Here is a 23,640-nt window from a genome sequence, read left to right as displayed (position 1 = left end):
AAAAAAAAAAAAAAACTTAGTTGCTTATTATAATTCCTTAGTTTCACTCCTGCCCGATATAATATTGCTTCGTTATATTGGGCAATGAATTAATAAAAACCAGATAGCCCCGCAGTGGAGGCTAATATACAAAATGTCAAAATCACCACCCAACCTCACAAATCATTGCCCTGTTACACGTAGTTCATTACAGGTGGCGCAAATCAGATTGTTTTGCCCCAAACAAAAAAGGATTCCGTTGGCGTCAATGCCATTTCATTTGCGGACCAATAGAAATCCAGCATTACGGACAACGCGTCGCCTCACTTCCTCTTCGTCTTCCGGGGTCTCTAACTATTCTAGGGGAGTCGGGTCCGTCCGCCTCCGAGTCGGCGAGGCTTTGGCGGCCGGGCGTCGAGGCCCGGAGGTGGTGGGCTGGATGAACGCGGCGCCCGGCGGAGCGGTGCGGACGCTGCGGGTGCCTGGCCGTCACGGCTATGCCGCCGAGTTCTCCCCTTACCTGCCCGGCCGCCTGGCCTGCGCCGCCGCGCAGCACTACGGCATCGCGGGTGAGGCCGGGCCGCGCCGTCTGGGCGGGGGGCGGGTTCCAGCCGAGCCCTGGCTTCTCCCGGTCCTCGGAAAGCACTTCAGACTGTAGACTGCCCCACAGCTGAACGCCAGGGGGGAGCAGAGGAACCGGCGCTTCCTGATCTCTCCTTTTCCCAGAGTATGGAATGTATCTAGAGACAGTGATAGTGTCAATTTTTTTCCTGTTACGGTGCGGAAGTAGCGCATAGAAGGTGCCTAGTGGCCCATGTCCTTATTTCTTAAGAGCACATCGAGTCCACCGCTATCTGACTCTCCCTGCCCTCAGGCACACGCTTCCATGGAGAGTGGGTTTAGCCTCTGTGGCCCCTCCAACCTTTCTGTCCAGACCAACCGCATTTTGAAGACCGTCTTCTGGGTCACCCCAGTATCTGTTTATCGGTCCGCATTCCCTACAGTCTGCCTTCGGGTTGTCGTAAAACGGATGCTCCTGTGCAGTTGCCATCATGAAATTAATCAAGTTCTGCCCTCATCTTTTGTTTTAGGAGGAATACAGACATTTGCAAACACTCGTTTGAGGTTTAACTGGTCTCTTGTCATAAACTAGATTAAAAGGCAGAGTTCCATTCTTAATTTTTCTTCTTTAAATTCATATCCTAGCTATTATTTACACACCGAACTTCAGTGAAACAAGTCACTGCATGTCACTTCTTGATAGTTTTTGTTTGGTCCTACAGCCAAAAAAATAATATGATTTCTAAAATTCAGAAGGAGAGAAATATTTACTTTATATTTTTACCATTAGCTCTGACCGCTTGCACATTTACAATAATTGCATCTCGGATTTGATTGTTTGATTATACAGATTTACTCTGGAATGAGAATGTAACCTTGCCCACAAGATTAGGTCGAAGACCTGTAAGTTTGTGATGATATTTTAAATCCTTCAAAAAACTTAAAAGGAGTTTGTAGTTTTTAAAAAATCGGAGTTTTTTTCTCCCTGGTTCCTATAACATATAACTTTTTAAGATACACTGGTCCCTTAATAAAATAATTCATCTTTGGTAAATAACATGTATTGTGTCCAGCACTTTACGACCAAGTATGTGGTAAATTTCACCAGGTATTTTGTTTTAAATTTTAGATTTATTGGTTAGGCAGTGTGTTGTAATAGAAGAAGCAGAGCCCCTCCAGTCTCTAAGCCTGAGGCTTGTGCTTTGTGAACAGGGACGATAATACCTATTTGGGAGGTTAATGTGTCTGACACATGTCTAGTCCCAGAATATGAACTCAAATATCTCTCTCCCGTTAGGGCTGTGTTTGGATTCCAAACATAGGTGAGGTGATAAGTTTAATATTTAATGATTGAAGCACGATATAGAAAGATGGAAATGGAGAGCACAATCTGATCATTTTGAAATAATGTCTCGATAACTTTAGGGAGAAATTTGTAGTAGTAAAATTAGTACTTAGTGCTTGATCCCTCCTCGACCTTATGGTCCCCCTGCAAGTTCAACCACATGACCTCAAATTTTTTTCTCCCTAGGCTGTGGAACTCTGCTAATATTGGATCAAAATGAATCTGGGCTTAGGCTTTTTAGAAGGTAAGTTGGCTCTCTAATTATTAACATATGTATTCTCTGTTGCTATTAAAGACTTGATAGAATTAGTTTTGAATCTTTTATCAATAACGTTCTTCCAATTTTTAAATTTGCAATATAAAAGTAACTTCAGCATTTACATAGTATAGAATGTGTTTTTGCCATTAAGTTTGATTGTCATTTTTTCGTCTAAAGCGCCTGTCTCTTAATGTCCGTTTATAAATCATAAAACTTACACACACATAAAGAAGATATGAACTAGTTAGTATACTGTTGTGTGATGTTTCTATCTTTGCCATCTTCTTAATGTAGTTTAGCTTTACTCACTCAGGAGCTAATTATCCATTTTGTAGATTATCTGTGCCTCCTTCCCTTTCTTTCCATGCATGTCTTGTCTGTATGACTGTTGGACTCATTAACACCTCCATCAGTGTTAGTCAAATGTAGAGAAAGGAAAGGAAATGCCTTCAGAAAATAACCACCCGCTCCTAGCTCAGGTGAGGATTTGTGGGAAAAGTTGAAATTATTGGTCTAAATTAGTATTTAAAAGTGCTTGCTGGTCCCACCTATGAACCACAAAAATAGCAAGCATCCAGGTATGGCGGCAGCATGCCCTCATGTAAATGGTGCTGTATATTTAGTTGGGAAACCTAATTTTAATCAACTTTGCAGTTTTCTAGCTGTTTGACCTGGGCTGTTCTTTTAACCTCTCTGAGCTTGTGTCTGCATATGACAAGTGCCTGCTCTACTTATCTGTCATGGCCGTGAAGATCGCGTGTGATAATATGTGTTAAAATGTGATAAATTTAAAAATTCTGTAAAATTGTTATTTTATGTTTAGCTCCCTATGTAACTAGATTTTTTCGTTTTAATTTTCCTGATGTAGCTTTGACTGGAATGATGGTTTGTTTGACGTGACCTGGAGTGAGAACAATGAACATGTCCTGGTCACCTGTAGTGGCGATGGCTCGCTGCAGCTCTGGGACACTGCCAAAGCCACAGGGCCACTGCAGGTCTACAAGGAACACACTCAGGAGGTAGGAAAGGAATCTTTCTGGGTATATGGTTTTTCTTTGGATGAAATACATTTGGGCATACAAACATGAGAAAATGTCTTCAGGGGACAAGAAGTTTAAGTTTTAGTGTTTGTCGTACATGTTAGATGTCACTTATTATTTGATTATTCAAACATGAAGTACCTCTAGGCCTAAGGAGCTGGGAAAGAAGAAAAGGTCAGGCTTCTCATTAGTCAGTGAAAACGCCTCCAGTAGTAAGCATGCTGAGGCACCAGTGTCTACAGAGGGGCCTATCCTTTCTTTAACTCTGTAAGAATATGCCCGCCACACTCTGCCTCAAGATAGAGGTAGGCAGACTCTTCACAAAGACATCACAAAATTGCCTTTAGGCCTTCAGTAAGATTCCTAAGGATTTTCAGAATATATTGGAGCAAGAGCATCAAATACTGAATATGAGGCAGAGTTTACTAAAATTTTAAATCTAAATTTGGTTCATGTGTACAGGTATTTGTGTGGATGTATGTGTATAGTAGCATAGAAAATACTTTGGCATTCAGGCCATTAAAATACATATATGTTTAAAAAATACATATATATTTTTAATGAACATAATGGGAAAGATATTTTGGTGTTTTACCTTAAAAGTTTTTAAATTTTCCTCGAGGTAGCAATACATTATTTAAGAGAAAACTTGCAAATTTACTTTCAGATTTGTGTCTACCACAACACCTGGACCTGGAAAGGCCTTCAGTAAATGCTTGTTAAATGCAAAAATATTAGACTTTTGTGATAAAAGATTAGCTTTGGATTCTAGACATCATTTTATAGCTATAGCTGTTAAAAATCAATATTTCTAAGAGGACTGAAAATAATGGAAAATTTTAGTTTCTCTATTTTATTGTGAAGATCTTTGAATAATTGTAGTTATAAACAATCATGTTTTCATAGAATCACTGAGAACTAAGACAACTTTGATAAAGGAGGAACTTTAGTTTCAGGATATTCAATGCAATAATCTCCAGAGTGGCATGTAGAAATTCAGACATTTTTGTGGTATTTTCATGATTTTTGCCATTCCCTTATACCAATTATATTATAATTATCTTAATGCTTTTTTTCTTTTTTAAAAAATATATTTCCTCTGGAAAGTTTTCTTTTTCTTCAATCTTTGGTACCTTGTATTGTTTATATAAATTCTAGGGTTATAACTAATGGATTATAAAATACATTGTAAAATATAGGTATGTTAAATAGAATAAACTGATTTAATGTTTTTCTTTAAAGGAGCTTTACCTTTAAAGGAGCTTTAAGATAAGTTATTTCACTTATCTTAAAACAGTTATATTCATGGGACTGTTGGCTTAGTATGTACATTTATTACTTTTTAATGTATGTTAAATATATAATGAATAAAATAAAATGTATGTACCAGTTAAAATCATCTCTTTTACAATCAGTAGTATATGTAATACCTTCTGGGAAATACTGTTCTAGAATGTTCCTCACAATGGTCTCTCAGTCTTACTTGATTTCACTGAAATTGAATTTCACTGTCTTGTGATAATTTACTTGACTTTTAGATCGCTCTAATGGTTAGAAAATCTTAAGCCCCGATCTTTCTTCCATATCAACCAACTATTGCTTCTAATGCTTTTCTTTGAAATGGTGAGAGTAAGTCCAGTGTCCCTTTTCCAGAAGAACCATCAGGTCCCTTTTTAGTTATCCTTCTTCTAGACTGTGCATTTGTAATTTCTTCAACCTGTCCTCAGATTACGTGGTCTCTACATTTTTCACCCTCTTGGTAAACTCCCTTGCATCCTCTCCTGTTTTTTAATGTTGTATACCTAATTTATTCCAGAAGCGTGATGATCAGTACTGAGTTTTATAAGACTTTGCCACAATAATCTTGAGCCTCTAGTTCTAGTAATATTACCTAACATGGCTATACATTTTTTTTCAGCCACATCATAGTTTTGAGTCCACAAGTACCTTGATCTTTGTTATTTGAACTGCTGTTAAACTAGGTTTACATCATTCTATAATTATGTAACTGATTTCTTTGAACTGAAGACATATGTTGTTTTTGTCAGGCTATTATTCTAGGTTGTCTTTCCTCATTTTCTTTTTAAATGTAAATTTAAATAAGCATTCATATCACTTACGATGCCTTGGCTGTTAGTATAATAGAAAATCCAACAAAAATGCATTCGACAATAGAGTTTATTATTTCCCATAACCAAATGTATGGAGGTGGAATGGGTCCAGTCTTGGTTGACTCAGGGCTTGAAAGTACCTTGAAATACCCAAGTTCCTCCTGCCTTTCTACTCTGTTATCCTTAGTGGGTTTCTTTTCTTCTTGTGTTTCTTATAGTTCCAAGTATTATCTCGTCACTCTAAGAGGTCAAATTGCAAAAAAAGTGAAAATGTCCCTATCTTGAGAAAAGCTTCCCTAAAGCCCCATAGGAGATGTCTCTTCATGTCTCAGTGACTGGAAAAGCGCAACATGCCCACTCTTGCCTTCATCTAAATGAGCTTCACCCCTGGGATGAAGAAGGACAGAGCTTTCTCTGAAGGACAAAACTGGGATTTTGTAAGCAAGGAGGAAACCATTTGGGGAGCCAGCCATCACTCTGTGCCACAGCATTACTTCTTGTCTTTCTCAAAATCATTAGTAAAAATCAAACTACACCAAGCAGGGTAATGAATAGAGAACTGTAGGAATCTCATAAAGGTCATCCTCCATGAAACTGTTAAGAGAAAGAATTTCTGATGCTCAACTTAAAGCTCAGTATTATAATACCAAATATTTGGCATTTTTTTAATGAAAGAGAAATACAGCATTTATTCAAAGTTTGTCTCTTATACCAAATACTCAGAAACACCTAAAAAGATTTAAGGACAAGCGAGAGCATTTTGAGGAGCTAATAAATATTTGTTGAATACATTAATAAGTGAATGAACATAGCTGATTCCTATTTTTTCTACCAATGTGTCCAAGGAAGCTATGTTATATAATAGAATAGCACACCCATGGGAGAGAGTATAGAATAAGGATGAATAGCATGGTTTCAGAATTCTGGCTCTATAACTTTCCTGCTTTGTAACCTTGGGCAAGTTACTTATTTTTCCTAAAACTTAGTTTCTTCATTTGCAAACTAGGGTAATATTAGTCTGTACCTTAGTGTTATTGTGAGTGCTTAGACCAGAGCGAGCACTAAATAAGTTATGAGCTATTATTATTATTTGCTTTCATATCATAATAGCGTTAGAAAAACATGAAACAAGTTAGGAATCTTCCAGTTACTCATTTCACTGATCAATGACTGTCTAAGAAACATCTAGCAGTCAATTTTCAGATAGTCAAAGTAGGTACTGAAGCAAGAAGGAGAAAGCCAAGACCTAGATATATTTTAGACCTTAAGGAATGATGGTCTTGGTGAAATGAAAGAAAATCATGGACATTATTCCTTTGCATGGCTTCTATACTTAGCATCAAGGCAGAAATCCGAGAGAAGACTCTATATTGTTTAACTGGTATCTACAGAACCCAGTGTGTCTTTTGAGCCCTATAAAATGCCTTTAGCTTAGACTTCTGCTGCTTATATAATAGGAAAATTTTTAAAAGTTTAGCAAGAAGGAGAAAAAAAGAGAGTGTATTAAGAATTTTATTTCTCTACTTCATGACTTATAGCACTGTTATTGAGAGAGTTAAAACTGACTTTAAAGATGACATAAATCAGTGTTTATTTAAGTATCTAGTTTTTAGCATGTTTATCACAATTTTTAAAAATAGTCAAAATTTGTCTATTAAATAGTGAGGCTTATCAATTTGTGAAAAATTTTAAAATTTTAAAAGATATTTGATCTATTTTAAGTTTTTTTTGAAATAGATATTTGATCTATTTCAAATTTGTCTTTGAACTAAGTATGCAACTCTTTTTATCGTGTCGTGAAGAAAATGTCTTTATACATTTTCTGGTAAAGATGTGCTATATGGTTAAGATCTTGCTTATTTAAAAAAGGACCAATTACTTACTCTTTTATAATAATAGAAGCTGAGAAGTTTATAATAATGGGTGCCCATAAAAAATATTAAAACAGAATGACAAGCACTCATGCATTTGACAGCAGTTTGTTCTCTTTAGAAATGTATTTATCTTTAAAACTGCATAACAGATTTATCCACTAAAGGGATGTTTTTCCTCCCTCCCTCCTTTCTTCTTTCCCTCCTTTCCTGATTTTTTTTTTTTTTTTTTACAGAAGCAAGGGTACAGTTGAACTTGATGTATTTCTTTTTGCAGGTTTAGTCAGGCTCAGCCATTCATTCTGGACTGGGTTATTGCAGTAAGATTTTATTATAGTTTAAAATAGCAGTTTAAAACTTTTCCCCCTTGAATTGTGATTGTAGAGAAAATAGTTTCCAGTTATGTGTCAGTTGAATCAATTTTTCCCTTTTTGGATTTTACTATCAATAGGATGTAATTTTTCTTATCACTTTTCAATTCTTAGGTTTTAAAAGCACTTTCTTTTGGGGGAGCTTTGTTTAGTATTTTAAAGAACTTGTATTAAAAGAGATAGACTTGTCCATACTGGTAGCACACGTTATGTGCCAGGCATGTGCTAGTTATTGAAAACTCAGATGCTAATCTCTGGGACATGCAAGAAAACCATTTAATACAGTGTGGTAATGTTGAAAAGAAGTATCTAGAGAGGACAGAGAGAGGGGAACCAAGGACCTTCACAAAAAAACGCTGATATTCGAGCTGCATCTTGGGCAATTAGGAGGAGTTTCCCAGGCAGCCCACAGGAAAAAAGGCATTTCTGATGGAGAGGAGCATCTGCAAAGGTGCAGATCTGTGAAAGAGCATGACATGTTCAGGCAACCACACGTCCTTTGGTGTGACTGGAGCATACAGTGTGTGTGTGGTGGAATGGTGGGAGATGAGGCAGGAAAGGTAGACATGGGGCATATATCCTGATGGGCCTTAGATACCTGGCTGGGGGCTGGACTTTATGCTTTGAACCTTCAGGAGAGAGATGGCCTGATTTTGTAGATTTAGGGCCACATACTCTGGGCAGAAGACAGGACATACATGGATGGCTAAGAATTACTCACTGTCCATTTAGCTCATCTTTTCAGTTGTTAGGTAGGACTAGACTATCAAGTAACTATTTATAATTTTAATATTTGAAATGAAAAATGGGCAAATGTTTGTCTTAATAACTCAGTGGATCCCAAACTTTGCTACATATTAGAATCACCTAAGGACGTTTTAAAAATCTTCATGCCCAGGTCACAGCATCTGGGGTTGGAGCCAGGCATGAGTATTATATAAAGATTCTCAGATGATTCCAATGTGCAACGTGTTTGGAAGCCATTGTCTTAACTTAGTAGGCATTCACTTATATTGACCTTAATATGTAAATCGTCTAATATTTTGGAGGTTGTAGATTCAAAAGGTAAATTTTTTTAAATACTTAATAAAAAGAGTGATTCGATTTCCCTTGCAAAGTGCTAACTCACATCAATTTAACCTCGAAGCTTGAAAACTTTTTTTTTAAAGATGAGAAAATGATAGTTTTAAGTAGATTGAAACTATAATGGGGTATGTTTGGATAGAGAATGACTTTCATGCATGATCACCGATACTGTATCTGTAAACTCTCTCTCATAGACTCAGTGCAGGTCTCAAACACTATGCCTGTCTCTAAAGCAAGTTGGTGAGTGAACTGTACCTAAAAATTAGAACCTCATATCTCCTATTTTAGAATCTATTAGGAAATATATATAGAATGATGTAATCCTATTTGATAATTTAAAATCATATGAAACTAGAAATTCTTTTTAGTTTAGCTACAAGCTGATAGCCTGTGAAGGAATTATTGGCAGAGCTATTTTAATATTTTATGTAAGGCAGGGAGGAATATAAGCATATATATATTCAAATATATTTATATAATATGTATTTTAAATATACTTTATTATTTAAAAAAAAGAAAGATAATTAGAAAGCTACTAAAAATGGTTTATTAAGGGAGTGGGGAAGAAAGCAGGGGAGAGAGGACAAGGATGGAAACAAGATTTTTCCAAATATGACTTGTGTTATAGGTTTGACGCTGGAGCAATTGAAATATTGTAAATAATAAAAAATCACAATTTAAATAATAAAGAAAAAAGCAGTTGCTAAAACTTAAAAACAAATTTATTTAGTGGTATATCAAATTTTTTCTATAACCAGGTATTGAAAATAATTATTTCAAGTGACTTTAAAAACACAGTATTGTAATTATACATACCTAATGGGATATTTCTGATAAAAAGAATTACAAAGAAGTTTTAAACTGCATTCAGAAAAATTAGTGTTGTTATTTTGAAACTCATATGTATTTTGCAGAGTAAAGCATATCAGTAATTGTATCATTAGAAATCAAAAGTTCTAAAAGCTATATGAGAATAAAAAAATTAAATAGAAACATTTAATCTTAAAATTGAATGGGAAATATCCAGATAGGCTCATGATTTATTGTTCTCTGTTTAAAAAATTACATATTTCTTAGTTCTTTGGACAGTAAAGACCTGAAAGCAATGACAACTCAGTCGCAGTGAATAAATATCCTTAGTGCCAGATTACGGCCTCTTTATACTCTTTCCCACTAAAAGGAACAGAGATCTTTGAAGTAGTTGATTCCAGGACTGGGAAGGAAACATGAGATAAATCCAAGAATCTTCTTGTGTCAGAAAGCTATGAAGGGCCACTGGGATCGTGTCGAAAGTTTAAAAGAGACATCCTGAAGAAACTGTCACTGGCCAATCATGGGACAGTTTGAACATCAAAAAGAATGACAGCAATGGATTGAAACACTGTACGTACACAGAGACACACACTTATATGGATATTTGCACTCATTAAAAAACAAACAAACTGGTCACCATTGAAGATTACTGGGACAACTGACTTATTCGGAAAATTGATAAATCAAGGTAAAGAATCAAGGCATTTATCCTGTCTTTCCTGTGTGAATTTTATTATGGTGTAAGTGTCAAACATTTGATGTGGAAAATTCCTTAAAATGGAATTCATGCTAATAAATGCAGAAGGAAGAACAGAATTGGAAAATCACCATTTGGTAGCCCCTAATGAAATAGTGACTCTAGGCAAGACTGCTACATCTTCTGAACAATTTTAGGATTACTGAAAGTGGACTAACCAGAAATTATATACCACCTAATATAATAGGAAACTAAAAAAGATTGAACTGAATCTAATCAAGCCTCTAGATCTAACTTCAATTTAAAGGAAATAGGAAGGGTAGAGAAAAAAGTTAAACACCACCATGAGGAAGCAATTAGCCAAGTCCAGAATGTAGAAGATTCTACAGGACTTTAACTTTGTTTCTATAAGAAATAAATGTCACTGGAGAAGGAGGTAGGAAAAGCAAGGTGGGGAGGAGGACTTTCCTAGATTAGAAGAGACTTAAGAGACATAACACCTAAATGTAAAATGTCCATTTTGTTTGGATCTCATTCAAATTAACTGTAAAAAGACATTTTTGAGACAGGGAAATATGAATATGGACTAAGTATTAGATAATATTAAGGAACTGTTGTTAATCTTGTTAGGTGTGAAAATGGCCTTGAGTTTATGTTAAAAAGAACACCGTCCTTACCTGCTGAAGTATTTATGAATGAAATGGTCTCATGTTAAAATACTCCAGCAGTCAGGCTGTCTGTGAGTAAATGAGACAGATGAAGCAAGATGGGCAAAATGTTAATAATTATAGATGTTTGATGGATACCTGGGGATTTATAATGCTGTTTCATGCACATTTAAAATTTTCTATTGTGAAAAATTAAAACAAATTTTTGCTTCACATTAAAAGAAATATGTAGCCCTTTCTAATAACGCAGTAATTAAAAGTCAGTGTCTCTTCTCTTTGTATTGATACAGATAAGTATGAACGTTCTGGACATAGTTTTTATTTGATGATTTTTAATTAAATAGACCAACTTAAAAAGGGCAATACTATATAGTAGATTAAAAACAAGCTCTTTGGGAATTGGTTTCAGTAATAAAATTTGTCCTCTCAAACTGTGGTTTTGATGAGGTTCAGATTTCATAAAGCAGCACAAAATATTGTTCACTGTTTTTTTTTTCTTTTTGCAGTTTCCTAATTCATTTTCTTCACCACTGCCAAGAGTAATTTCATAAGATAGGCCTTTAGAGGATACTGCTTTTAAAGCATAACTGTGTATCTTTCCTCTTTTTTTATATTTAATTTGACCATTTGCTGTGTCCACCGTTTGAATGGGAGTGGAGGAGGAAATTGGGAATAGGGAGAAGATGAAAGAGTAGACTAATGTGAGATGTGCTTTCCATTCAGATTTGTTTCTCTGCCCCTTCATTTATTCCAAAAACTGTGATTAACTCTACTGTCTGCAAAGGACTGTACTAGGCTTAGTGGGGAAGATGAATAAGTCAGGCAGGTCATTGCCCTTCTGGAGTCTTTGCCCTCTTAAGGGGAGAGAGGCTTAAGCTGCTGGTTATCTAATTTATAACGTAAGTGCTGCGAACATACAGAGTCCTATAACAGGGAAAGATCTTGTCTAGGGAAGGGACAGGGAGGGCAGAATAGGAATTTATTCAGGTGGAAAGGTCAGAGGAATAGGTTTAGAAGCAAAGGAAAGTGCATACTTGAAGGGGAGGGCTTCAAGCATGTGTGCCCAGAGCAGTGAGCATTTTGGCTCTTATGTTAAGATCAGTGGAAAGACATCAAAGATTTAAAATAATTTACTGTGAAATATTGCATACATATAAAATATCTGTAGGATGTAAAAATGTATAATAGACAATCACATATTCGTCTAGTTGAAGAAGTAAAATATTACCTGTGCTGCTGGAGCCCCTTGTTACTGAATCTGTCCTTTAGCCCCTTTTTTCTAATTTTATCCTTCTCCTTTTCCTTCCTCCTTTCTTCCTAGGAGCAACCACTACCCTGAATTTTCTATTTATATATTTTTTGTTTTTCCTTTTAATTTTACTGTACATGTATGCATCCGAAGTCATGCGTAGTTTTGCATGATTTAGACCTTTGGGTAATAAGCAACGACATAACTGAATCTCATGTTGAGTGAGGATGGTGAGTTACAGGAGCCACATAGTATGAAACCACTGAAGGGCTTTCTGCAGGGGAGCAACATTAATTTGTGTTTTATAAAGATTGTTTTACTGCAGTGTGGATAATGAATTGGTGGTGAGCAAGAATGGATGGGGAGAACAGTTAGAAGGATGCTATAATCTGGGTGGTAGCTTATAGTTGATGGTTGTAGCCTCTTAAGAGAAATTATATACAAAGTCATAACCATGGCCCTTTGGGATCTTGTTTCTCCTATCTGACCTTGCTGTTCCTCAAATATGACAAACTTGTTTCCTGCTTCAAGGTTTTTCCCTGTTCTACCTTAAGCCTTTCCTCTCAAATATGTAGAGTACCCTCTTTTACTGCACTCAGGTCTCTGCTCAGAAGTGATCTCTGACTACTCTAGTGAGAAGTGACTTCCTGCCTTTGTCATTGTTTTGTAGCTTCCTTACTTTGCTTTCTTTTGCTTTGTAATTTTTTAAAACTCAAAAACTGAAATTTCGTATTTATTTACAGTCTATCTTCCCCTACCAAAATATAAGATCTAAACAAACAAACAAATAAGATCTATGAGGGCTGGGACATTATCTGTCTTGTCTAACATTGTATTCTCCCACCCCCTCTGCCTCATACTTAGTAGATACTTAATAAATATTTGTTGAATAGTGAATTGACTTGCTTTTGGGATAATGGAATCTAGTCTTGCCTTCTCGGCTGTCTTATAAACATCTTTCTGGCTGTAAACTTTTTACAGAGCTTGCGGTTAATGCCCAAACCCTGTTCCTATTAGACATTTCCACTTGACTATCTTGTCGTCACCTCATACTCAGTATGTCTAAAATTACACATTATCTCCCTTTCTCTGGTCTTCCAGTTTTGCTATTGCCGTTATCACTGACAGTCCCCAGGCACAAAACCTCGGTGTTATTGTGCAGTATTCACTACTCCTGATCTCTGGGGTGCTTTCTGTGCCCATATATGCCTTTGGGGGAGTTTCTGGTCAGTGTTTGCACCTCTGCTTCCTGCTGTTGACATTTTAGCCAGCCCTCAAGGTCCTGCTTGAATCCTCCCTTTTGGGCATGAAGCTGAATTTCTCATCCCAGCGCCCCTTTTGTACTTATGTCTATAGTTTTTTTTTCTTAAACACAACATCCTGGCTTGTGCTGTTACTTTCCTGTATCCTAATGTTTAAACACAATAGAACAAATAAAATATTTATTGAGTCACCTTTATTTCCTTTTTTATTATTCTATTTTTAATCTCACCACGTGTGTCCTATCCTTAGTTTTGTCTTAGAGCTCTACTGCTTGCCGCGTTGTTGTGTGTCAGCTAAGACAGTTAGCAGCAACACTGCCAACCTCCTATATTTTATTCTCATTAAGGCTGGGTTCTCTCTGAGCCTGTGGAGACTCTTGCAGTTTTAAAAGGTGAGAAGTCTCAGGTCTCCAGTCCTGTGTTATGCTGGAAATGTATTAGAGGCAGTGGAATCCGAGTTCATGATGTTAGTTTTTAATTGTATTCAGTTATTTTCTAAAATGAAAACAGTGGCTTTTTATAACTACTTAGCAGTGATAACTACTTGTGAAGATAAATTTGGTTGGTTAAATTATTTTAATTCACATTTATTGAGTGTCTATTGCAATGAGCATCGACATACAAGATTATTTTGCTTGGGGAGGGGTCTTCCAAAATCTAACAGATATGGCAGTTATTTAGCATGAATTTTGGTAAAATATGGTAAATGCTGAGTTAGAAGTTGGTACAAGATGCCGTTGGAGTGCACAGAAGGAAGCATCGAACTTCTTGAGGAGTTCATCAGGGGAGGCTTATTTCATGAAGGACATAACAGGGCCATGTCTTGATGGATGAGCAAGAATTCACCAGGTGGCCAGGGACTTTAAGTTCTTGGGTGTGGATAACTCATGAAAACAAAAGGAAGTAAGTCTGGGCCTAATTGTAGCTCCAGTAAAGGGTGATATCAACAAGAGCAGGGCTTTATTTCCTTAATATTTATAACTACCTAGGTTCAGATTTCAGCTCTGCAACTTACTAACTAGGAATCTGGACAAGTTACTCACCCCTTTGTGCCTCATGGTATGTGCGTCATAGAAGTGAAGATTAAATGAGATAAACTACATAAAGTACTTACGACAACATCTGGCACACAGTAGGTGCTCAATAAAGATTTGCTATTGTGGTTATATTTGACTGTTCACATTAGCCCAGAGCAGGGGATGGCAAACTACTATGTCTAGGCCAAGGCTAAACCCAACTCACTGTCTGATTTATAAATAAAGTTTTATTGGAACTTAGCCACGCCCATTCATTAAGTATTACCTATGGCTATTTTTGTGCTCTACAAGACTGAGTTTAGTAGTTGTGACAAAGATCAAATGACCCATGAAACCTAAAATATTTATATAGCCCTTGACAGAAGAAATTTGCTGAGCCTGGGTCCAGAGGATAAAATAAAACTCTTCAGCTCTCAAGATCTTCAGTGACTGCTCCCAAACCTATCTCTTTCCATCCATAACTAACAGATGGCTGTAGCGGCTCTTTGGTTTTTGCTGCCTCTTCTGTATACTTTGTGATTTCTTTGGTGTTCCAGCTGCTCTTCTCTCTTTTGCCTGGATATGGGCAGCAGCGGGGCCAGGACTAGGGTGAGGTAGGTTAGGCACTCACGTTGGGTACACAGTTTTAGGGAGCCCCAAAGCACTCAGTAGTCAAAATAAATAATCTCTTAATGCAGTAGTTTTAAAAATCAAAATTCATACAAAATCTATAATTAAGAAAATATGAGAGTTTTAAATAAAGACAGGATCAATTTTATTGATTTTCTTTTTAACTCAGGCTCCAGCATGGCTCAGCTTAGCACTAGGCAGCCAAGAACAGGTGATCCATACTTAAGCCACAATAAACCCTAGACACTCATACTTTCTACGTAAATATGGTAGCTAAAGAGTTTTTAGATTCAAAATAACATGCTGATTACATTTAATGACACACTCAGATCCATGTCAGGACTATTCTTATAAAGTATAATTGTGCACATATTTTGTTGAACTTAGCTTATGCTAGTGATGTGTATATAATCTGTTGTATAAAATGACAGGATGAAAAGTATTTTTATAAAGTTCATTTACAGTGATTTGCAGAGAGCAGTGAAGCATAGGTTAGAATAGCAGCATTGGATAAGGCTGTTTACCAAGAGATCTGAAAGGATCACCTAGTTCCTATAAGCTTTTTCTAAGAAAGGCCAGATAGGGATAGTAATTGAATTTTAATGCTTTCTCATAAACATTGACCTGGCAAGCTTTTTTAGGTGACTAACTTTCTAATCTGCTTTGACATTTCTTCAGGGTGATGCAAACAGTGGTTTGTTGGTAGGTTCAAAAATATGTGTAATTTGTTTTAGTCAAAGAAGGTTTGGAAAGATTCTGTAGAATCCTATTAAAGTAGAATCAGTAAGGGCTAAGTCTGGAGGAATGGACAAAATGACCTTTCCATTTCTCAGATACTGTGTTGAGGTTTGTAGGACTTTATTTACTGTTTCACCAAAGTGAATTCATTGTTCTAACTGGCTATCACTGTTATAAAGAGATAAAATGTAATATTGAACTTGATGCTCTTTTGCTTTCTAAATGACACTTTCAAATGTTTTTAGGTGTATAGTGTTGATTGGAGCCAAACCAGAGGCGAACAGCTTGTCGTGTCTGGTTCATGGGATCAAACCGTCAAACTGGTATGTCAGCATTACTGTATTTAGAAACAAATATTCCTCCATCAAAGCTCCCACTGATTTTTTTTCTTTCTAGAACATACTTCTATAACTTTTAAATTAGATTGCTAATTTTCTTTTCAAAAAAATATATTAAAGCATTTATTAGAATTAAAAATTTTTTAATCTTTTGGCTGTAAACTAATAATTAGCTCAGCATTGATTTTGGCCCCTTAAATGCCATCTTACTTTTCACAAAAATAGACTTTAAAAAAATTCTTGAGATATGTATGTATACTGTGTATATAAATATATTTATTTTATGAATTGTATATATAAAAACATACATTTGAATTTACCTCTGATTAATCCTTTCATTTATTTGTAGTGGGATCCAACTGTTGGAAAGTCTCTGTGCACCTTTAGAGGACATGAAAACATCATTTATAGCACAATCTGGTCTCCCCACATCCCTGGTTGCTTTGCTTCAGCCTCAGGTAAATAATTGGATATTTACCAAAAGCCTTGCTTGTAGTGAGTAAATGGTGGCCTTGCTTTCCCCAGTAGGTGGCGCTGTGTACCTTAGATAGTGAGAGAAAAAGACGCCCCCACCCCCCACCCCCCCGCCTCCACGCACACACCACACCACAAAAAAAAGAAAAGGATTCTTTGTGCTCTTTAGACGATTTCATTCTTTACCAACCTCTAGACAAGAGTTAGCCAGGCCAGGGTTACTTTTTAATGATTTTAAACATTTGACTTAACGTATTTCTTTTTGGTGAGGAAGAAATGCAGGACAAAGAGCAAGTGAGGGCTGCGGTATCAGTCTCTCCTTTCCTTGATGTTTACCCTCCTTCTAGGGATATTCTAAGTCATGGCCTCTAAGCCATAGCAAGGATGTTCTTTGGTATTGTCTTTTTTCTGACTCTTTGCTTTTGATTTATGTCATTAGTTCTAAAGTAAAGTAGATACTTATATTTATATGTCTAATTTTTTTATAGAGAAAAATCATTTCATTGAAATTTAATTATTACACTTGTACTATTTGCATAGAAATTTACTAATTTGTTTTCTGGGCCAATTTGTAAATCATATAAAACCTGAACTTATTTGTAAGTTGTAGAGAAATATTGCTCAGCTTCTCTACAGAACCATTTAAAGCAGCGTAGTCCACCTGCCAGGTAGTCGTTCAGATAGATCTCCCTGTCTGCACTTGCTCCTAGCTGCCCTGGAGCACCTCTCCCTTGGCCATTTGCCTTATTCTTCTGATACCCCTTTAACTGCCCTCACAGCTCTTCGACTTTCATCCTTTACCTCTTCTTCCCACCAGTCCCGCCTGTGTCCTGTTGTCCTGATTTTACATGATGAAGTTCAGTGTCAGGGTCCTTCCAGAGGATGACAGGGGAGGAGAAGCTGAGACAGCAAGAGTAACACTGTCTTCTGCCCGTGATTATAAGATAGAATTGTTCTCTGCGGTGAGGAAAAAGTACATGTAAAGGCATTTGGACTTATAGTTCATGTAGTTAAGAAAATGGAATATCAATCCTTAGTGATATTGTAATAGCTACCACACCATTACTTTTCATAATGTGAATTAGAACACAGCTATTAATGAACAAATATAGTTTGTTTATATTACAACTGATAATAAATCTTTCAAAATATGGAACCAGTCTAGCTCTTGTTTACTAGCCATTGAGCTACTTTGTTTAAATGGTTTTATCCTTGGTTTATCAGAACAAAGGTCGCTAAGTCTGAGTAACAATTTTAAGAATATGTAACATATGCTAGTTAATCATAAATATCTGTGGCAATTGACAAAGTAAGATCATTACTTTTTATTTTTTACTTTTAAAACTTCCAAAAAATAAATTTATCAAGAAAAAAATACTATCCCAGATAATGCCTATTCTAACCATGTGCATAATAAGGAAATTCAAACACAAAAACATACCAAATAAAAAGTAAAACCCCCCTTTTATATAACCACTGTCAACATTTTCTTGCATTCCTCCATAAAAATTCTCTTGCTTGTTTCAGAATATATGGTACAAAAAATTTAAAGTATTAATGGAGAATATTCTTGAGGAAAAAGTCAGATGTTTTCAAAAATTGAATTTGCTTAGCCATGTTAGGTTTTATATGCTTATATGTATAAAACCTCTGTTATTGAAATTGTACAGGAAAATAACGTATGTAATTGTGAGTCAGGAAATCTCCTGTCCCAAATTTGTTTTCCCCATTGAAAATATTACTTTTACAGGACAGTTTTTGATTGTGGAGATTTCTTAGTAGCCTTAATCTAGTATTATAGCTGATTCGAGTAAATGTTACCACCATTTAGAAAGAGTTCTTAGACTGTAGTTTTGAATAAACTTGATGGGAAACAATATCCATCAATTATATATTATGAATTATGTATAAATTTATATTATATATTTACATTTATGAAAGTAAGACAAATTTAAAATAGAAAAAGAGGTACAACAACATGTTTCTTTTATTTGCTCTACCACCAATAAACATATGGCTAAGGAAAATTTTCTGAATATATTTTTTTCCCAAAAGCTCTGCCACTAATATTTATTGCTTTACTTTCCTTTTAGATAATTTGTGTAATATATTGAGTGCCATTAAAGCTGAAAAAAATGTGGAAATAAAACAAAGGTGAACAATTTAATTGGCACAGGCAAAGGCAGAGTCACTCTTCTAGGCCGCCTCCTTGAGTCACTTTCACCCTGCCTCATCAGACATGAAATAGGAAGAATAAACCTATGTCTGCTCATGGTAGTCCAATATGAGGAATCAGATGATTTGGGGAGTGTATACATAAATATAATCTCTATGATACTAATCATTTTTTAATGTGTTTATTTTAGAGCAGCAGATAAACAGATGTACCTCCTCAATCTTTTAAATGTTTGCCAATTTGATGCATGAAAAACATCTAATTATTGTTTTTATTTGCATATTTGATTGCTAGGGAGAGTGAAGACCTTTTATATGTTAATTGGCCACCATAGCTCTTTTTTTGTGAGTTGCATGTTTATATCTTTGACTCATTTTCCTACTGAGAGATGTTAGTTGTTTTTCTGTATTGGCGTATGAGCTCTTTTTATATTTAAGAATTAGTCCTCTGTATCCCAGGTTTTTTTGTTTTTGTTTTTGTTTTTGTTTTTGTCTATCTTTTAACCTATGTAGTTTATTTCTCACTGTAAAACATTTAAATTTTTTAGTAGTCAAAGCTCATTTTTTTGCTTTGTAGGGTTGGGCTTTCATTTAGGATAAATAAAGAGTTGGCTCAGTGAAAGGTGGGAGGCTTTGGCTGGCAAAGAGAGAGCATCCCCGGCATAGAGAGTAGGATGTTCAAAAGTAAGAACCTGATGCATTTGAAAAACTAAAAGAAAGCCAGGTAGACTGTTGCTTAAAAGGAAAGGCTAGTAAAAGGGCCGGGTAGCAAGCAGGGACCCAGATCATGCCTTGTGGGCTGAAGTTAACATTTTGGATTTTGTCCTGCGGACAGTGGAAAGGCATTGAAAAGGTTTAAGCAAGGGAGTGATCTGATTAGGCTTGCATTGTAAAAAACTCACTCTGGCTATTATGTAGAGAATAGTTTAGAGGTGAGCAAGAGTGGATGCTGGGAGAACGGTTTGGAGAGAGACAAAATTATGGATAAGGATGGTGACAAAAGAGATGGAACAAAGCAGGCTAATGTAGGTGGTATTTAAAGGTGATTTTATAAAATATGGAGGAGGTAAATAAAGAATAAAGAGGGATAAATAAAGAGGGATAAATAAAGAATAACTCGTAGATTCCTGGCAAGGACAAATTCATAGATGGTAATGTCAACTGAGATAAGAAATATGTTTGACAGAAGAGCTTGAGTTTTGTTTTAGAAAACATTGGACCTGTGGGACACACATATGGGGTTGTTAATGAGCAAATTGAGTTTGGAGCTGAGAAGTTTGGCCTTCTGAAAAAAAAAATTGTGTCGTTGGCTCATAAATGATAACTAAAGCCATTGCAGTAAATCAGAGCACCCAGGAAGAACTAATTAAAAGAAACCTTAGAATAGAGCACAAGTTAATAAATTAGTATTTTTGATTCATGGTTGAAAATTCGTGGATGTGGAGGGCTGACTGTATGTTCTCTGCCATTTTATGTAAAGGACTTGAGCATCAGGGAATTTTGGTATCCTGAGGTATGGGGGTGCTGGAACTAATCTCTTGCCGAGATACCAAGGGATAACTATACTTAAGTTTTAGGGATTCATAATTTATACATGGATATTTTTTATTTTTATTTATTTTTATTTATTTTTAATTAAGTTTATTGAGGTAACATTGGTTAATATAATAATATAATTTTCAGGTATACATTATCATTTAACATCTGTATGTTCTATTGTGTGTTTACCACCCAAAGTCCAGTTTCCTTCAGCTACCATATATTTGATCTCCTTTACCCACTTTACCCTCCCCCTAAACCCTATATGTGACTCCCTTTATCCCGTCGACATCCCCCCTTCACCCCCACCCCACTAGTAACCACTAGTCTATAGTCCACGTTCATGAGTCTCTGTTTGTTTGTCCTGCTTATTTGTTGCTTTTAGGTTTATATCCCACATGTAAGTGATATCATGTGATTTTCAACTTTTCTGTCTGGCTTATTTTGCTTAGCATGATTATCTCGAGGTCCATCTGTGTTGTTGGAAATGGCAGTATTTCATCTCTTCTTATGGCTGAGTAATATTCCATTGTATATATGTACCACAGCTTCTTTAGCCCATCTATCATAGGACACTTCGGTTACTTCCATGTCCTGGCCACTGTGAATAATGCTGCTATGAACATCGGTGTGCAAATATTTTTGGATATGGGTTTTCAAGTCTTTGGGGTAAATACCCAGTAGAGGGATTGTTGGATCATATGGTAGATCAATTCTTAGTTTTTTGAGGAACCTCCATACTGTTTTCCATAGTGGCTGTACCAATTTGCAGTCCCACCAGCAGTGTATAAGGCTTCCTTTTTCTCCTCATCCTCTCCAACATTTGTTATTACTTGTCCTGTTGATTATAGCTATTTTAACAGGTGTGAGATGGTGTATCATTGTGGTTTTGATTTGCATTTTCCTAATAGTTAGCAATGTTCATCCATTTTATACATGGATTTTTGACTGCGCAGGGGATTGAAGCTCCTAATTCCTAGTTCATTGTTCAAGGATCAGCTGTACTACCCTCAGATCAAATGACTCACTGACAGTTTTTGTAAATAAAGTTTTAGTGGAGTATAGCCATGCCTTTCACATACTCTCTATGGCTACTTTCACGCTACAGTGGCAGAGTTGAGTAGTTGTAAGAAGACCAAATGGTCCTGAAAGCCAAAAAACTTACTGTTGGACCCTTTACAGAAAATGTTTGCTGGTATAGAGACTTGAGGGGAGATAAAGAAATGGAAGCTCTTTTGGTTGTTTAGGGGAGGACAGAAGACAATAGCTACAGAAGGAGGTAGAGTGCTTCTGGTATTGTCTCCTTGTTTAATTATCCAGCATCCAAAGATAAGCAATTGATAGGATAATTGTTCCTTTCTTGATAATAAACTATATCAATGCCCTGAGTTATTGAATTATGTTACGTAACTTCCATAGGAAATATAATGTCACAGAAATCCTTTTAATTTGCTTTTTATTATTTTTTATTGAGATATAATTGACATATAACATTAATTTCAGGTGTACAGCATAATTATTTATTATTCGTATATACATGTTGTGAAATGATTACCACAGTATGTCGAGTTAACATCTATCACCACGCACAATTACAATTCTTTTTTAATGATGAGAACTTTTATGATCTAGTCTCAGCAACTTTCAAATAAACAATACAGTATTATTAACTATAGTTCTCATACTATACATTACATCTGCATGACATTCATTTTATAACCTTCACACATGAAAGTTCACCCTCACCCCTACCTCTAGCAACCACCAATCTGTTCTCTGCATCTATATGTTTTTTTTTAATTCCACCTGTAAGTGAGATCATATGGTATTTGTCTTTTGTTTATTATTTTTTAATTCTAAAATTTAAAACTGACCAAATGCCCCTGAATTCTGTAAGTATTATTAGGTTAACGATACTCAGAAGTGGAAAACTTTAGGCAAATTGTGTACAGAGAAGTGTGTTGTTTTAGATTAATCAATTTTTTGGATCTCAGATGATAGTGAATAATAGTAATTTCTATGCATAGAGGGGCAGTTAATTTAAAATATTTTTTGTTTGCTGATTGAAGTTAACAGCATTGTTTCCTAGAATAAAAAATAGTACACTATCAACAAAAATTTTTTACTGTTATTTTTTTAAACTTATAAGTTGTCACAGTTTTTTTAAATCCATAATCTGAATTAAATCTTTTTCAAAATATCAAGGTTTTAGGATGGGATAAATAATATATTTTTCCTTGCCACATTTCCTTTTCCAAGCCTAAATTGATCTTTTATCTTTCTGTGGTGCAGCTAACCATAAGTCTAGATGTTTATTAAATAAAAGATAGCAATATTAATACATTTAATTTGAATAAACCCTTTAGCCTAAATATACAACTTCAGCTAATCACCTTTTATGCTTTTAATTTAGTGTAAATACTAATGAGTTTCATGCTTATAGTGAATCATATCTGTAAGAGGACTACAGTTTAGTATAATAGTTACAGTTTTTATAATTTTACTACTGGTGAAAAGCCCTAACACAGAGACTATTAGTACAGTTGAATTAAAGTTTGTATGAAGATTCGAATCAAATTGATGTTAGCATCATTATCTTAAGGTAGGCGTGCCCTTTGGCCTTACATCCTACAGTTTTAAAGAAGTAGTTTCCAGTCCTGGGTGGAATTAATGGCATGGAATAGATCTACCTTCAGTGAATTGAAACAGGCTTCCCTTTTAGTGAAACAGTGAAGACATGTCTGCTAGCAGCTCTAATTGGCATCATTCATAATAAACTAGAATTGATGAGTATAATTTTACATATTTGTAAAAATTTTAGTAAATAAAATTCCTTGAACTACAATAGAGTTTAAAAGTTCCTTTACCTTACTATTGTATATAATTTTGTTAATTTATATTATTATTTAAATTTTAAATTGTTTTCGCTTGCTTTTAATCATTGTTCTTTTTTTGCCAATGTAAAATCTGACAATGACAGGATCATGAACTAATACAGCTGTATTTATATAAATGTCAGGCAGACTGTGTATATTAGGCCTTCGGGCTGAGTCTCTCATACCTCTTCCTTTTACATTGGACTTTTGTGTAGCATGTTATACATAATATTGACTCTGGATGGTGCATACAGAATGTTCAGTATATGAGACAGAATAGAAGCAGATTAATTGTGTATAGAGAGCAATATAATCCTAAAACTTAACTTTTAAAACTACCTGTAATTGTAAATAGGTAGTACATAAAAAACCTTTTATCAACAGAATGATCTTTTGCTTTAATAGAGAAAAAGACCATCTGTTTAATGACATCACTTTCATGTGTTCTATTAGAAATGAATATAAATAGTGGTCTTATCAGCCAGGACTTCTTTAGTTGGAATTGAAAGAAATTCTGACCCAAACTGCTTTAAGGAAGAAGG

The 23,640-nt window shown here is 35.5% G+C and overlaps 1 protein-coding gene across 1 annotated transcript in view; it reads left to right on the top strand.

Annotated features, from left to right (window-relative positions):
* The first annotated feature begins 306 nt into the window (after positions 1 to 306).
* PEX7 (peroxisomal biogenesis factor 7) overlaps positions 307 to 23,640 on the top strand; it is a 70,705-nt gene continuing 47,371 nt past the window's right edge. Inside the window, exons 1-5 of the mRNA XM_039878993.1 lie at positions 307 to 548; positions 2,072 to 2,129; positions 3,013 to 3,163; positions 15,942 to 16,019; positions 16,384 to 16,492. Of these exons, the coding sequence (XP_039734927.1) occupies positions 419 to 548; positions 2,072 to 2,129; positions 3,013 to 3,163; positions 15,942 to 16,019; positions 16,384 to 16,492 (526 nt within the window). The 5' untranslated portion in view covers positions 307 to 418. The remainder of the gene's footprint in view (positions 549 to 2,071; positions 2,130 to 3,012; positions 3,164 to 15,941; positions 16,020 to 16,383; positions 16,493 to 23,640) is intronic.

The sequence above is a fragment of the Pteropus medius genome, unplaced genomic scaffold (genome assembly GCF_902729225.1).
Source record: "Pteropus medius unplaced genomic scaffold, Ma_sr-lr_union100, whole genome shotgun sequence".
NCBI classification, from domain to species: domain Eukaryota; kingdom Metazoa; phylum Chordata; class Mammalia; order Chiroptera; family Pteropodidae; genus Pteropus; species Pteropus medius.
The sequence above is the reverse complement of the archived record's forward strand: the minus strand, read 5'-3'. Positions and strand labels throughout refer to the sequence as shown.